The sequence below is a fragment of the Puntigrus tetrazona genome, chromosome 19 (genome assembly GCF_018831695.1).
Source record: "Puntigrus tetrazona isolate hp1 chromosome 19, ASM1883169v1, whole genome shotgun sequence".
Taxonomy (NCBI): domain Eukaryota; kingdom Metazoa; phylum Chordata; class Actinopteri; order Cypriniformes; family Cyprinidae; genus Puntigrus; species Puntigrus tetrazona.
In genome coordinates, this window is record NC_056717.1 from 4,158,419 (window position 1) to 4,176,559 (window position 18,141).

The 18,141-nt window shown below is 38.7% G+C and overlaps 1 protein-coding gene across 18 annotated transcripts in view; it reads right to left on the reverse strand.

Moving 5' to 3' along the window:
• rims2b (regulating synaptic membrane exocytosis 2b) overlaps nucleotides 1-18,141 on the reverse strand; it is a 125,203-nt gene that overhangs the window by 84,379 nt on the left and 22,683 nt on the right. For 15 of the 18 annotated variants that reach the window (XM_043216977.1, XM_043216975.1, XM_043216969.1 and 12 more), the window contains exons 1-4: nucleotides 17,325-17,434; nucleotides 9,094-9,132; nucleotides 7,635-7,721; nucleotides 4,341-4,551 (exon numbers count right to left, since the gene is read on the reverse strand). In XM_043216977.1, coding sequence (XP_043072912.1) covers nucleotides 4,341-4,551; nucleotides 7,635-7,721; nucleotides 9,094-9,132; nucleotides 17,325-17,371 — 384 coding nt within the window. In that variant the 5' untranslated portion in view covers nucleotides 17,372-17,434. Of the gene's footprint in view, nucleotides 1-4,340; nucleotides 4,552-7,634; nucleotides 7,722-9,093; nucleotides 9,133-17,324; nucleotides 17,435-18,141 lie in introns of those variants that run through there. The other 3 variants (XM_043216972.1, XM_043216973.1, XM_043216978.1) reach the window with 2 other exon arrangements.

Consider the following 18,141-nt stretch of genomic DNA (forward strand, 5'->3'; position numbering starts at 1 on the left):
AAAGGTGTCCGTGCTATTTTTTTTTTTTAATTCAATCTTTTCATAAATATGTCCAGCCACTACGTAGCTATGCTTTTTAACACACGTGATTGGATGTTAATTAGACGTACCTCAATCAACACTTGCAGTGGTTCGAATTATAAGGTATTGAGGCCCACCATAAATGCAGTAACAATGCATGGTACGCAAGTTCACTTCAGACGTCCTGCTAACAGGAAGTAACTTTGCACCTGCTGTACACGTCAACCAGGCCGCGCTTGATATCTTTATTTTGACGGGTTCAAAACATACAGGGTACGATGAGAAACTTTGCGAGCGAGTCAACTTATTCTGCTAACCCTTGTTAGCTAATGCCTTTATTATGGAGTGTGTGAAGGAGGCAGGCCTCCCATATGAAATGCTCTCTCTCTCCCTCCCTGTGTGTGTGTGTGTGTGTGTGTGTGTGTGTGTGTGTGTTGAAGGGCGTGGAGCTCCATGACATCACTGTCCCAGCGCTGAAAAAGAATCTGGTCATCTAGCACTGAGCGGGAACTCAATCCACGTCCTCACTAACATGTGCAGCCATTGACACTGACATCAGACACACAGCGCCGGTGTCCGTGACAGCCCAACACCACGAGAACGAAACCTCCCGGCGGCCTCCAAAATACCAATTCCTCGCAATTCAGTTAATTTCATTTCGCCCGATCAAATCGAGCTGACCTCGCCTCCCGAGAACCGATCCGAACCGATCCAGGCCTCAGCTGATCTGAAAGCTATGGTTCCGGTTAGCCGTCCCGTTCAGAAGCCCGTCGCCGAGATCTCCTCAAAGCCCGCTCTGCCGTTTCCTCGGGCCGCTCCGGTCCTCTCCTCCGCCGGGCCGAGAACTCAAGCCGGGGCGATCGCCGCTAACTACATACAGGTGCCGTTTATCGCGGTGTTATCTCATCAGAAACATGCACAGATCTTCCTGCCGCCGTGCCCTCGCTAAACACTATGCATTATGCACATCGTTCATCATTCATGAGCTGTGAATAGTGAATTAGTCGCCGATTAACAATTGACCGTCAGTGAAGTTATTTTCCACATTCTTCTGCTCCTCCGAGGGCAGAGAGAGCGCAGGCGGCCGACAAATTAGGATGTAAATAATCTCTGTGCACCGAAAGCTACTGTCTGGCCGAAGCAGATGTCTGAGGTGAGCCAATCGACGCCAGCAACAAAGCTCGGGATCCGTTTTCACAACAGGGGCCGTGTTAAACGAAGTGACGCTCGTTTAAATAAATCATTTGAAATTATGCCGCCATTACGTACAGTACACTTTACTCTGATAGGGTCGGATCGACCTGGCACCCGATGAAGCGCCTCGGAGTCGAGAGAAACCGCTGCGGAGAGTGGTTATGGTAATAACTGGGATGGTTCTTGAGCGGCAAATCTGCATATAGGAACGATTTCTGAAGGATCGTGTGACACTGACGACTGCATTGTAATCTAAATTTAATATACACGGTGTAAAAAAGTTATCTGTAATAACATTTCATAATATTAGTGGTTTTACTGTATTTTGATCAAGTAGAAGCAGTATGGCCGAGCATGGATACTTGTAGAAAGATTAGAAAACCTTGAACCAACCCCAAACTTTGGTATTGTAAATATATGAATATAAATAGTTTGTAGAAAACAGATCAACTTTTTTCTTTTCTTTTTTTTGTGTTCAAAAATCTAGTTGTTTTTTTTTTTTATCATGTTATGTTTGTATTAGCTTCTTTTTCTTTATTTTTACCCAATCAAAATAACCCAACTCTAGTTTGATTGAGATTAATACACACTATATATATATATATATATATATATATATATATATATATATATATATATGCAGGGGTTTGATTTGTATAGCGATACAATAAGGGGAATACAATGATTTGCAAAAGTGATTTGAAGTCCCATTTTGGATCAAATGATTCGTGAAGCATATATATATATATATTCTGTCAAACATGAAAAACTTTTTTTTGCGACGTAGCTCGAGATCGCAAGCAACATTACGGTATAAACTAATGGAAATATGAATATATATAAACATACTTGAAACAGAAAACTAATGTCGGAAAATGCAGGCTGTCACAAAGACGCGCGCACGCATCAACTGATCTCCACGAGGAGCATTTATTAGACGGGAAGGGCGTGGCCTCAAAATTAAAGATGAAATATGCAACATAACGCCGAGCAGGTGTCACTCATACTTCATTAAATGAATAACACGCATTTAATTTTGCTGGCCATCTTCTCCACGCATCGGGCATCCAAGTGCAGCTCCTATCTTTTTGTATTAGGGAACATCAAATTCTCCTAAAGTTTCCGATTAAATTTCAAATTTGAAATCACAACAATGAAATCTGATTACAACTGTGCGATAATCGTTGTTTATTTTGCTGAAATGGCGTTATAAAAAGATCAGCCAGTGCGCGTGCGCCTCAGAACGCTGACTGTTTCTATAGCAACCGTAACTTCTGACGGCAAATGCGGCGATGCGCTGACTTCAGAGATCAGTGATTGGCTATTTTAATTAGAAGGCGGGGCTTCTTGTGATTGATCCGCAAGAAGCCGATTAGTCTAATATATAAACACTTTAGAGTTTACTTCAAAAACAGTGAACTTTTTTGTTTTTTTATATTTACAAAAATCACGTTTTTTTATTGTTTTATGGCGTTTTTGTTATTTTTTGTAACCTAATCAAAGTAACCCAACTGCAGTATTACATTAATTTGAAAGTACAATTAAAGACACATGAGGAGTTTCTGTTTTTCCAAACAAACTCTTCATATATATATATATATATATATATATATATATATATATATATATATATATATGTGTGTGTGTGTGTGTGTGTGTGTATCTGCCTGTATGTGTGTGTGTGCTATCATAAATATATTCATAGCCCAAACTTTTCATATTCTTGAAACGCAATCTGCCTGCAGCATGTGACATTTAAGTGCATTATTTTTGGATACATCCGAATGTCATTGTAAATCACTATTATACAACATTAATGGTCCGTGATAAAAGCGCTTGTGAGAATTTAATCATAATGACAAAAGCATAAAGAGAAAATAAACACTAGGAAAATGAGGAGCTGCTGAACAATTTGTCCCCCTGCTGTACACTTATGAAAGTGATGAAAGTAAAAAAAGAATAGAAAGAAAATGAGAGGGGACTGTACTATTAGTATTGATTCATGCGGTCTAAACTTCAGTGGTGCACTGGCTACTATAAAACAAAACTACAGCTACACCAAAATCTGATAATACTCAAATTTATATACAAGTATCAAATGCTCCATTTAATGCAAAATGACTACTAATTTTCTGTCACTGTTTGGATACTGTATCGGCTGGCTTATGTTCGTTTTCTTCTGTCATTCATACACGTGAATATCGTTCGAGTATTGAGCCAGTAGTTGTACTGTGGCTCAGAGGAAGACAGCAATCATGTGTTTTTCTGCTGTTAAGGGATGATAAATCTCCAATAATCACTTTGCCGATCTCCGAAAACAATAAAGCTACAAAATGCACGTCACATTTTGTGAGAAAGCGTGACTACAGCAAGAGCAAAACAAACACTGTATGTATTTAGTTACCACTTGTGTATGAAAGTGTGCTACGAGTGATAACTACATGCATTTTTAAAAGCATGTTAAAAGGGTATTTTAGTTCATATTCACTGTGTCTCAAAACAGTACACTTAGATGATCTTAAGTTCATCTTAAAAAGTACTAACGAATCATTTTTAGTGTATTAAGTACAAAATTAGTGCCTGAAAATAGAGCACTTTAATTACATTACGGAAGCGTGCTTGTTTTTACCCGGGTTTGCATGACATGCAAATGATCAAAAAAAGTTATATTTTTTCATAGATTTTTTTTATTATTACTGTAAAATGCTGTGCTTTAAAAATCCAGGCTTTTCATTAAACTCACACAAACCCCCCGCGGTTTCTTCACGAAGCCCAGACGGAGAAACCTTGACGTAATTGAGTATTAAACGCGCTTCGTGTTGTTGAAAATGTTATGATGTCAAAATATCATCATATTTCCCGTTCAATGAAAAAGTTCAATCGAACAGTAGTGTGGAAATATGCCATATAACGGAGCGTGCCACTAACTAGAATTGATCGGCGATGGACCGCCCAGCAGTGCACGCGCGGCGCGTCTGAGCGGACCCCGGATGTAGAAACACTCTGGCGCTCTATACTTTCTCGCTACGTTTCGGCGCCCTCTTGTGGTCGTGAGATGTAATGGCGAGCTTCCTAACTTTGCGGCTAAAGCGCGGCAGGTGTGGGAATCTCAAAGTCAGACGTACTTTGTTGGAGCGGAGGGAGACGCGTCCTCCGCAGCGCGCGCAGAACTTGGTTTGGCAATAAGAACAGACGTGGCCGCAGCCATCGGCAAACTTGGTTTTGTGGCAGATCCCACAGGTGGGCGAGTCTCCCTTCTGCTCCGGGTTCTTCTGAGCCTCCTCCCCGATCTTCTTCACCTGGTCCTTGTACATCTCGAACTGCTGGTGCAGCTTCCTGTGGAGAGCAGAGGCGGACTTTTATTATGTAGCTGGTATACATACGGCCTTTTAAGGTTAATTATAACCTAACCGTGTTAGTGTGGCGTGTTAACGACGCACGTGATGAATCCGTTTGTTTAGGCAAGTGAATGTCACGCAATGTTTTTAATACGACGAAAAAAATGTATCAAATGAGCTTTTTGAGATTAAGTCAGTTAAACCGTTGCGTCGCAAAATGATTCGAAGCGCTCGAATCGGATCACGCGTCGCGAATCGTTTGATTCAGAACGGGATTTCAAAGCGCATTTGGCGAATCGTTTGATTCAAAACGGGACTTCATAGCGCTTTTCGTAGTATTTTGTCATTTAAAGTTCAGCAGAGACCTAAAAAATATTCTTTATTTATCAGTATTGGACATAATTCATTCCTTTCAGGCCCCAGAAGAAAAAAAACGTACAAACAGTTGTATTTTTATCTAGTAAAACGCATAAATTAAATAAAACCCTTTGTTTTAAACATTTTGTTAATTTGTTTTCATTCATACTTTTTCTTACAGTTTTCTTACACCATGGTTTAGGAGTGGGCTTTCAAGCTTGCTTTTCTTCTGAAAATCATATTTTTATATCAAGTGGATGCATTTACAACTGGCTACTTTTGTTGTTATATATTGTAGCTGAAAGCTGTTCAACAAATGTGAGATTTTTTTTTTGTTTTAAAATAAATACATTTATGAAACCCCAAATTGTACCTCTTTTGTATTTGTCAACTAAAACGATGAAACATTTTTAGTTTCATTTTTGTTAGTTGAACTAAAGCTGAAATATGACGTATTTTAGATGACGTATTTAAACTTTACAAAAAGTGCATAAATTAAAAATGAGAAATGTTGCCATGCAATGGTTTAAAATGAAAAAAATTGTCAAATAATTAATTGTGATTAATTACATATATATATATATATATATATATATATATATATATATATATATATATATATATATTGTATATATAAACACATATATTTACATGTATCTACATAGGTATATTTTTTCATTTATATAATATATAAACATCACATATTTCTTATGTGTGTGTATTTATATGTGCATAATAAATATACACACACATATAAAAAACTTTTCTTTTTGGATGAGATTAATCATGATAAATCATTTGACAGCACTAGTAAAAAATTATTCAATCTAATCTGAAAGAAAAATAGCTCAAGAGAAAAAGAAAAAATATAAAGCACGTAGAAATACCAAAGCTACTAAATGAAAAGCTAATCTAAATATGAATAAATATTATTTTACTAATAATACTTTCAAGTAAAAAAAAAAGTATCTACACACTTTTTTTAGAAGAAAATGACACTTTTGTACCTTTTTTCCATCTTAAAAGATGCATATTGCCTTCTTTTAAAGTACACATGAACACATATACCCCAGTTTCAGAGACGAGGCTTAAGCCTACTCCCAGACTAAATCTAAGTCTGAGCTGTTTCACCTGAAAGAGATATTAAAACATATCAGTGCCTTTGTTTTGACTTTACATGCACGCCTAAGGCATATTTATAAAAATGATAAATGCTGTGAAACAGGGCCATAAGGTGTTCATATTACTATAAATGGCCTTTTGAAGGAGGATTGCCCCACCGACAGATTTTGTACCTTTTATTCAGAAAATGTATGAAACAAGGAAACGGTAACCGTTAGGTTCTCTGTGTTTCGGAAAGCGCTGGGGGTTTTATTAAGTGCCTTATTCAGCGTTAATACAACAGGCCTGACGCTCGGCGTTAGCCCCACACAGTGAAAGCATACTGAAAACAGGAGCGTCTAAGGCTATAATAAGACTCGGGGTGAGAGACGGGGTCCAAACCTAATGCAGACAGACTCGATCGATAATCTATCCCCAGAAAACACCTACTCATCAGATGTTTATTGATCCGGGGGGCGTTTTGCATTGTTTTTTAAGACGCAGGGAGCGGTGAAGTATGTGACAGCTTTTAGTGTACATGCTCTACACGCCATTCGCTTTGAGCTGCAGGAGATGGATGGCGTTCACACCGGACCCATCGGGCAAAACAGACTTGGCACATACGGTCGGCTGTGTTATCTATATGCGCTCGCGCTAACTTTCACACGATGTGCCCTAGAAATGCACCCTTGCTTGGCAACACTAGTAAAACGTTACTCATTTCAGTAACACTTCATTTTAAGGTGTCCACGATACAGAGTAATCAGCTAGTACTTAGCACTTGGTAGTAGCTGCATAAAACAAAAAGCACTTATGTAATTATGCAATAGGCTGCTGCTTTTACATTAGCATTACAGAATATTACACAGGCATACGCTGCTTAAAAATAGGTGTATCGAGTTTGAAAAAGTCGCTGTGTAACTCGGTCTGATATATATATATGTATGTATATATGTCTGTTTTGGTTACATGATAAGTACATTTTATTTCATGTAAGAGCAATGGCTACTACTAAGTTCCTCTGTATTGAAATAAAGCCCTCATTTCTTTTGTAGTTTATTTAAGGTGACAAACCATTCACTATATATTGGGTCAGTCCCACTAGACTGGACTGGACTAAAGGAAGGGCGTCCGAGAGGTAGATGAGTTTGTTTGGTGATAGGAACAGATTTGGAGAAAAGTAGCATTGCATCACTTGGGCCGCAGTCAAGACAGCCGACCAATCAGAGTAGAGGAGGGGCGGGACTACTGAAAAGGTAATAGCGCTTTGCTAGATCGAACTGCCAGGGAACCATAGTATTGTTATGAAATATAGTATGAAAAACCATTTGATTTGCGATGCGTCTGCCAGCGGATGCTCTGCAGTGAATGGGTGCCGTCAGAACGAGAGTTCAGACAGTGACTTGAAACAATGCGGGAGTGCCACAACGACGGATTTGTTTCTGAGAAACGCACGGCCGTTCGCTTCACAAGACAGTAACTGGTGGACTGGAGTCTCATTCTGACGGCACCCATCCACCGCAGAGCATCCGCTGCTACGTTTCTCCAAACCCGATGAAGAAACGGACTCCTCTGCATCTCGGATGGCCCGAGGACGAAGTGAAGGCCCTGCTCTGTACTTACGGCTTGGGCTGCTCCTCGCTCGGGGACTTTGTCTGGGGCTGAAGAGCATTACTAACCAGCTCAGTGATTCCACTGAAAGGATTCCACCTGTTCAGACAAGCATAGCAACATCAAGTGGCAAAAACCGAGGGGTGAGCTTCTGCCTGTTCCTCTATCACTTCAACTTCGATGGGACGACTCCAAGGAAACACGGGACGTTTGGCCGAACTGTGCTGTAACGCTCGATCTATCAGTGTTTGAGCTAGGGTTAAAACGTTTGGGCTTAAGAAGAATTTATGTACGTATTTATTAAGCAAAGATGCATTAATCAACGTCAAAAGTTTACACAAAAATAAGTTGAATATATGCTGCAATATATAGCATTTTTTTCTCGTGTACTTGAGAAGGTTTTTTTTGTTGTAGAGACGTTAAAACTTTTAGAGGATTTCCGTAAACAAGAAATAGTAAATTAAAATATATTTGATAAAGATATAGGGCCAGTTTTACTAACGGCCCTAAATATTTACAATTTTTAATTGCCTGCAAGAAATAAAAGACGACTTTGAACCTTCAACTAGGAGTCACGCAATACCGGGTCTGTCAAATCTTCTAGTTCTTTTCAGTGTGCTTTGGCATTTATTTATTTTTACTTACTTTTTTGTTTTTGCAACTCGTCTAATTTATGCCACACGTGATATATTAGCGTTGAAATTTCCCCTCCATTGCGTTCTTGCACTAATTTGCCTTGTTTAGTAAAACTGGGCCATTGTCTCTTAAAACATGGATTTTTATTTTTTAGCAAAGATGCATTCATTGACCAAAAGTTCATGGTTCTCACAATTTAAAAAAATAATATATACATATTACAAATGAAATAAAAAATATATAATTTATATTTAAATATGAATATTTTTTCAACACCCTGCACTGAAAATATTTATTTATTTATTCATTGCTTTTTCTTTTTGTACAAATGTATTTTTGCTTTCTTAATTTTTTTAATTACTGGTAATAAAAAGTATATGTATGTGTGTATATATATATATATATATATATATATATATATATATATATATATATATATATATATATATATATATATTATTATTATTTTTTTTTTTTTTTTTTTAATTAAAATTAAATTTAAATTTAATTAAATGATCTTAGTTAAAACAAGTCTAATGCCGCTTCAGATTCGACTAGAATCGACTGAAAAGAGACGAGTGATTAGAGAAACAGCAGCTTCAGGGCTGAAGGAGGAGAAAGCAGCCGAGTCTGAATCACGAGAAGAGCAGCTACATGACCACAGCAACACACACGGGTCAAAGGTCAGGGGGGTGAGAAGAAAACAGGAAGAGTATCAGCGAAGGACTTGTATTAAGAAAACTAGAGGTGATGTCCCGGAGCCAGACACGTGTGTGTCAGACAGAGAAGGGTGGAGAAGGAGAGCTGAACGCTGGAAGAGTTGTCTTGTACTCACTGAGCTGACTGAGGCTTTGCGTCTTCTTTAGGAGGTTCCCTAAAAAGACATGTTCAACAGCTCAGCACACACACAGGGCACAACAACAGACTAAATCAGACACTGACGAAGCACAAACAAATCAAAGTTCAAAATTAATACATAAATAAAACAATAAATAAATTAGGGCTACCAACGTATTCATAAGAATTATTATTATCACATAATATTACTGAATAGCACTACATTTCATGCATTGAGTTTATTTTAGCTAACGCTGATTAGCAATTAATTGTGATTAATCACAAAATAGCAGTTGTGTACATAATATATGTGTGTGTGTGTGTGTGTGTGGTGCAGCAGTTTAATGCATTTTACATTTTCATATTATTGTTATTCATTTTTCTCGTGCATCTGTTGTGATTATTTTGCACTGAGTATGAAATGTGCTGTAGAAAAAGAAACGTGCGTTGCCTGTATTTCGGTACAAAATTGACCAAATTCAATATTTGAGAAACAACTTCAGAAATGTACTGGATCAATAAAGCTTTATCTATTGGCAGCCCCAATACACAGATAGATGATTATATAAATAAACATAAATCATGAGTGATGCAAAATATACAAATATCATTAAACCAACATGAACTTAAAAATCCCATAACGAAACACATTAACATAAAGAGAATAAAACGTATATTATGAGAGAAACAAATGGTTTGACGTTTTTTATTTTTGTTTGTATGCAATGTGCTATGATATTAACATTTAATCTATATTTAATCAATATTTAATCCAATTAAGACATTGTCCTTCCGAGAACTTTAACACTTTTGCATCCATACATACCGTACACAACTTAACGCTGATTTTCTGCGTGCATGAAGTCACCAGAACGCTTTACACAACCAGGACGGACTGCATGAAACACACCGTATCCCACAATGCAATGTGCTTACGGCGGTAAATGAATAAACTGGCTAAAAATGCAAAGTAAAAATCTCAACCGTTAGCTTTCTCGATGCGGTGAAAGACTAACAAACGAAGTTTACAGTGAATGTACCGTTTTTGAAAGGTATATTCATCTTTTTAGTTATCGGTTAAGCGTGAGTTTTGTGTGACATTACGCGCACTTAGTTTATTTCAGCTTGTGGATCATCACGTGACTGTCTCATACATACTGGCTGCATTTTTATAGCAATTCTCAGTGTATTATAGAGGTACAGACATTTTAGCAGGTCGAAAAATGAACTTTATATCAGTTAATTAAATATTATATATTATTTAATTGTAATTTAAGTTCAGTTTGTAAAAGCTAAAATATTGACATTTTTACTATAAATTGTTTTTTATTATTATTATTATTACTTCTTACATGATTTTGCACATAACTAAATTCATTTTATTTATTTATTTATTTTATTTAATTTTTTTAGCTTTATCTGGACTCTAATGTAGAATGCTGCATATTTAATAATAGTATTTAAATACGTCTAAACCTAAAAATAAATAATGTAATTGCTCCGCTGCTGCTGCTGCATGCACTGGTCTGAGCGAGAAGTAGTATACCTGTACAGCAACTTTTTGAGGCAGAGCCAGTGGCCGAGGGTTACTATAAGTGTTAATCCCGTTACACAACAGGCCTAAACTCATTACCTGAGACTGAAATCTCATAAAAGCTCATGCACAGAGCCATGTTTACAACACTGCATGTGGGAAAAAAAAAATGAAATTCCCGCACCGTCATATGAAAACATTTAATAGCCAGAGAGCAGCGGAGCGGAGAGCCGGTGTGTGTTTGTCCGGCTAAACACGGTGTCCTCTGAACGCTAAAGAGATTACTCGCTGTGATCAGCCAATCAGCGCCCGACGCCGAGTCCTAATGCAGCTCAGACGCTCAGGTCAAGTGCACTTACACCACTGTCGCGCTACTCTTCTGCAGTGTGCAATATTTATATGTGTACAGTATGTACGGGGAGCATGCGGGAAGCAGGACGGCAGGGCCTGTAGACACTGTCATTTGAGAAAACTAGTGTACATGAGTTATGAGAGTGATGCAGACCTTTTCTTATAAAGGATGCGGTGAAATATGAATATCCAGCTACACTCTATTTCTACGGTCCACTGTACTGTAAGCTGATTTGCAGCTACTATGAAAGTATTAGCAGACTGATAGAGTTAGGGTTAGAATAAGTTTTAGTACAGAGGATAACAACTAGGTTAAGTCAATGTTTGTTCAGAACTCTATTCACATTTAGTTCAACGGAGTGCTCCAGGAATGTTTTTATCGGCCAAAACCCTCCAAAAAAATCAAAGTCAAAGGCTCTTTTTATTTTTTTAATGGGTTTTTGGCCTAAATAAAGTCTGCGTTTAACACTAAGATATTTTCACATTTCATTTTACTTACGATATAGAATAGTAATAAAAATGATATCACATTATATGATATTTGATTTGATATGATATATTATATATTTGATAAGATATGATTTGATATATGATATTTGATTTGATATGATATATGATATATTTGATATGATATGATATGATATTTGATTTGATATATGATATTTTATTTCATTTGATATATGATATGATATGATATGATGATACTGATCGTCATACACCACGATAAAATATTTGCGGATGCCTCAATATGCCTCGATACAATTTGATTCAAGAATTTACAGATTGATTTTATTGAAATGATGATATCATGTACGCATTTAAAGAAAAAAAACATCAAAATTCGTATTAACTCGCAGATGCGACCACAATATATAACTTCACCTCCTGTACCTCAACTGGGACATTCACAACAAAACTAATACTATAATAATAAAGAAAAATAAATAACTGTAACAATAATTAATAACCTATAGTTTTTATTGTAGATGAAATAAATAGGCTATAGACCGATGCTTACTGAAGTCATGAAAGTGAGGGACATGTTTATGCGTCTCATTGCTGTCAAACGATCGTTTCGTTTATATAATATGTATTTTTACACACAAAAAATGTGTATTTTTTTATCAAACATAAATACACACACGCAGTATTTATATTGAAAATATGTGCATTTATTTGGATATGTTTTTTTATTCGTATTTGTGTGTTTGTGTGTGTGTTTGCAAATCTAACATATTTTCCTTACAAATATGCATACATACATGTATATTTACATATATATATATAAATGAAATAAATACATTTAAGAAAAATCGTTTAAAAACTTTTATTACCTTTTCAAAAAAACATATATGAACTATTCTTTAATGAACTATTACTATTTAGTCAAGTAGGTACCCATGTAGAAAAACAAATTAGCTTAAAATTCATTTAAAATGAGCTTAAAAAGTACAATGTTAAAAAAATAAAGGTGCCTTTTTGTCTAAATGGTTTCGTAAAGAACCTTTCTGTTTCGCAAAAGCTACTTTGTGGCGTAAAAAATGTTTAGTTCTTTAAAGAACCTTCAAGAAACAAAAAATGGTTCTTTTCTGGCATCATTTTATTAGATATTAAAGATAAAATATTATAAATATTTTACTGTAAGATGTTCTTGACCTGCGATTAAATAAAAACGTAATACGGCTCGAAACTTTTAGTTCGGTTTCTTTCGACCTGCTTGGGATATTTAAAAGCTGTGTCGAAACAAGCAAACAAAGTTTTGAAAGAGCCGCTTGTTTGCACTAGAGCTAAAAATAAGTTCTAGCTGACTGTACGACTTTAACCAGGCACTGCTTAAACTGAATGCACCAACATCTGATTGAACAAGGGATGAGAGTTTTCCCAGCATCGGGTTTATCAGACCACAACACTGTTTCTTCTCTATCTGAGCACAAACGCGGCAGACGCGTCTTAAAGCAAAGAGCGTGCGAGGCTTCAGCACAACTATTATCAAAGCAGACGCGCAGAGACGAGGACACCGGCTCCGGCATGTTGCACTGGGTCTGCACTTACTTGATTAATACTTAACCAGCGCACGACTGACTTAGCAAAAACTCTCTAATCTTCATAAAAAGCCCCGTTTTTCCATAGATCATCACTCTGAGCACTTAACACTCAGGCGCGAGCGAGAGCACGAGATACGGACGTATCTGCTGGAAAGCACCGCGTCGCCTCGGATGACCGTTTGCGCGCTGCTCTGCCAAAAAACATTTCAACACCGGCCGCCGATTTCAGCCATGTGCGAAAAGAGCTACGAAGCACAGCAGGATCCAGTTTGAAAAGCTTGCGGTTAAAGATGTCACTCCGAACGTATCGGTTCAGCTTTAATGAGTTCAAGCTTGACTTTACGGCAATTTTATAGCATTTGGATGCGAAGCATATGAAGAGTTCATTTGCAAAAACCGATAACTCAAAAATCATTTTTCATCGTGCATTCCAACTAATCTCCAAGAACTTCATAAAAATATAGCTAACACGATAAAAACATGATTTTTCCAAAAATATATATGTATTTATATATTATCGGTTTTATCTGTAACGTGAGTTATCGGTTAAAAAATACTTAACAGTTTTTGTGAATAAACTCTTCATGCTTTGAAACGCCTTTCTTAAAGGGACAGTTCACCAAAACATTACAACCCATTTATTCACTCGCACTAAAGAAGGCAATTAAAGCCGAACAGTTGACGGTAGCCATAGACTTCAAAAAATCAACTTGTCAGCTATCAACCAGCATTCTTTAAACTATTTTATTTTGTGTAGGTTGTACTCGTGCAGTGACAAACTGTTCAGTTTTTAGAAGAACTGTCCCTTTAAGACGGGTGTTTCAGTGTGTGTTTTAATTCCAAATGCTATAAAACTACCCTAAATCCGAGCTTGGACTAACATACACAAGAAAACAGCAAGTCTTGGCTGTTAATAGTCTATGATGCTTAACTGCAGATTTGTGAACTACACCGAATAACTAACAAGACAGCCTTCAGATGAACCAGCCCATGCAGATCAGAGAGACACCTGAGCGAGTGACTGTGCCATATACAGAGATTAAGAAACCTTATTGTTATTACTATAGAAAGTACATGCAATGTGTAACGAAGACACCGATTACAGATGAGATTTTTAAGGTCTCCTTTTTATATGTTACATGTATGTACTGTTAAAACAACAATTAATTATGCATAATTAATAACCTAAGCCAAACTCTAATCCAATATAATGGCAGCACTTCATTTTACATACTGTGAACTTATTTGCTGCTTTTGGGTAAAAAGATAGCTATTTCTTATCCTGCTTTGGATAAAAGTGTCTGCTAAATGAATGAATGTAAATGTAAATATAGCAGTGTGCGATATTTGGAAAATCTCACTTGCGGTTGAAAAGTGTCCAAAAAGCACAATAACTCTTTTTTTGTTGTTGTTGTTGTTGTTGTTATTTATATTACTAGATTTTCAGCATCATTACTCCAGCCTTCAAATATGCTGATTTGCTCTTCTATAAGCATTATTTTTTATTATTATTATTATTATTATTATTATCACTATTATTATTATTACTTTATATTTATGTGCAAACCGTGATACGTTTTCAGGATCCTTCAGCATTATATATAAAAAAAAAACAGCATTTATTTGAAATTCAAATCTTTTGCAGCGTTCTGAATGTATTCGCTGTCACTTTTGATTGGTTTAATGCATCCTTGCCGAGTACACTTTCAAAAAAAAATAATAAACCTTGACATAATGAACAAAGTTAGCATTTCAGCAATAACCCAGACATGTTTGCGTTATGGAGAACATCAGCGATATGGCTTATCAGAAAGCTGAACTTTGATTGAGCGGTCAGATGTAGGCCCGTCACGATAACAACTTTCTGCCCCCATAAATAACCCTTAAGCGATATTTTAAGATCATTTTATGCCACTGAATGTATAATCATAGTATAACAGCACGCGAGAAGGCCTACGAACGGCTACATTAACTATCAAAGTATTAGACACCTTAAAAAAGGTGAATAAATAGCAAATGCTCATTTTCTTACAAGCAGAAAAAAGACAAAAGCATGAAGAACTTTTGTAGAAATCTCCAGATTTTCCCTTTTTTTTTCCCTCTGAATGCTATCGCGGAAAAAAACGCAATCCACGTTTCGCCGTCAGATCTCCGCACAAAGGCACAGATCCCCAAACAAGGCCGTATCTGCAGATGAAACCTTTCTGTAGTAGGTTTTTAAAAGCACTTCATGGCTACTCCGCGTTATGTGCGAGAAGCTGCAAAACACGCAATAAACTCTGGAAGCTCTCGGAGCTCGAGTCCAGCGAGTCTTTATGAAGATGAGGCTGGAAACCTGAGCACTGGACGTGAGTCGCGCCGGTCTTCAGAGCTCTCTATCAACGAGCTCGCTCTCTTTGGCAGGGACGACGGTCAGGTGGTCTACGGAGGGACGCGAGCGGAGGTTCACTGGGTTCGGTCCAGCCCTGGAACGAGGAGCCAACTGGGCCACTCCAGTAAATAACGTCTCTCTCGACACAAAGCCCACCGCGTCTGAGAGCGGACGTCGGGAACCACGGCGCGCTTCACAGACTCAGTTCTCAGCCATCGCTTTGTCTCTTCGTTAAAAGCCGCGTGAAAGCCAGGCATGAAACGAAAGAGCGATGTCGTCCAGTTCACGCTTACATTAATACGCGCTGGGATTTGCGTTAAGCTAAAACAGCAGCGCTTTGAATCAACAAGTGTCTTTAGTCAAAAATACAAGCGCTTGCGTTTGATTAGAAGCTATGCAGTGATGTAAGCAATCTTCATTATTACGTGCCATAACCGGGTTTGAATGATATAATTAAATATGATATAAATATAAAAAGAAATCGGTCCTGAATAGTGCAGAACAGTGCAGGATCGTTTGACGGCATAAAAAGGTATATAATTTAATAATAAGATATCATTTGCAATACCATTTGTATTAAACTACAAAACAGCAGCAAAAAGTTAAAAAAAAATGCTTCATGCTATAATGCGACTTCATTTTACAGGATTTTTAAGCGCTTAAAACGTTTCGCATCACTGTAGCTTTGCGCACAGGCTTCTTGAGGCGTCTTGGAGAGGTTAGCTGAGTCTGTCTCAGTTTGGTGGGTTTCTTCGCGTCTTTCCCGACAGACTGACGAGGATCGGACCGGATCTCTGTGTGGAGCACTGGCTGCTCTCACGCAAAAAAATCTCTCGGCTTTATTACAGTTAATGGCAAAATTGATGCTGGGAAACATAAACTAATATTTCCTACTGATGAAAAAACAGAAAACCAGTTTTAATGGGGAAAATAATAGTGTTCTAATAATTTTGGCCACCACTGTACAGCATATACAGTATATATATATATATATATATATATATATATATATATATATATATATATATATATATTTATTTTTTTTTTTTTTTTTCAGATAAATTACTGAGACAGTGCTTTTTCAGACAGACTTGGAGGAAGTGTTTCACCTCACACACACTGCAGGACACTTTCACTGCTTGGTATCATCTACCTCTGCACACACAAGTAAAACAGGTGCACCCTTGCAATTAATAAGGCCTATCAAACACACACACCAGCGCACGTTTGCTTCTGTGATTTGTGGGGACTTTCCATAGACTTCTATTACCTAAACCTATCCATACAAAAAACCTGTTTGCATTGACTATTCTTATTTCATTTTAAGATTGCAGGTTTTACTGTCCTCGTTGGGACATTTGGTGCCCATAATGTAGCATAAACAAGCACACACACACACACACACACACACAGGCAGGCCGATCTGTCAATGAGCAGCGCGGAGTCACACACACACACACACACACACACGCTTGTCCGCAGCGGACAGCGCCGTGGTGCTGAAAACACCTCGCCGGGATCCATGGCAACCGCAATCGCTCAAACATCGCCGCGCCGGGCGTCGCGTTAATGTTTAACGCCTGACCTATTCGCCAGCACGCATTCGAACGCGTAGTAATCTCCGGTATGAACGGCGGCTGATGGGATTTTTAGCGAAGATGGCGCCCGCAGCTAACCCAGCCCACCAGAGGCGAAATACTACATCCACACGCGGCACGCGAGCGACGGAAAGCCGCCAGACGCGTGACATTGACCCCTCCGACGGCCAGCCCTTCTGCTTTGTCCGCGCTCGTCTCAACAATAGCCTAATATTGACAGTCGACGTAAGCAGACGTATTAAATTTCAGGAGACGGTCACGCTGAAAATGACAGGGAGCGCGTTTAGTGCAGCCCTCGCCCCCTAGTAAGGGCGCAGGACGCGAGCTTACTTCAGCATGGACTGCTCTTTCTCCTCCTCTTTCTTCTGCCGCTCCATGACCGACAGGATGATGCTCCTCTCCTCCTCGGTGAGGTGGCTCAGGTCCGGCGGGCGGAGCCAGGGCCCCCGGAGCTGACATCTTCAGGCGTGAATGCTGCCGAGAGAGCGATGCGCGAACGTTAAACACATCTCTGTGCATCCCGCACGTGCGGTCAATGTTGTGTTCATGCGACGCGTTGAGCGTGCCGGCCTCACCTGCGTGTGTTACGACGGGCAACTAGTCAGGCTTTCATAATAGTAACACGTTAGCTCGTCTCTGACACCTTCGCGCCCCGCATTGGTAGATTTAGTGGTGCATTACTAGCTAGGATCAATACGCATCCCGGCGACAGCGCGGGAAACCGCGTGTACACAAAGTAGCGTGTCACGCCGCCTGATAAAAACGAGCATCTTCTGATAATAAGGTGCGAGAAAACCCTCGGGCTCCTCGCGTTTCCGGGAGCCGAGGGCATCCCAGGCTTCAATGTGCGTGCGTGTGCGCGCGCGCGCGTGCGTGCGTGCGTGTGTGGAGATAAAACGGGCGCTTGCCTTTTATTTCGCAATCATGGTGAACGCAGTCTAACCCATGGCTGCTGCTGCTGCTGCTGCTGCTTCTTCTGCCGCTGCTGCCGCGATCCCTGGCTGCGGTTGTCGGCGTCCTCGCTTCCGCCGCCTTCTCCGAGATGCCCTCCCGCCGCTGCCGCCAACTCCAAGAGATTTCTTGAATGCACAAAAATGGATGCGGTAGGGAAACGGTCCGATAGGAGAGCGAGGCGGAGCGACGGTCT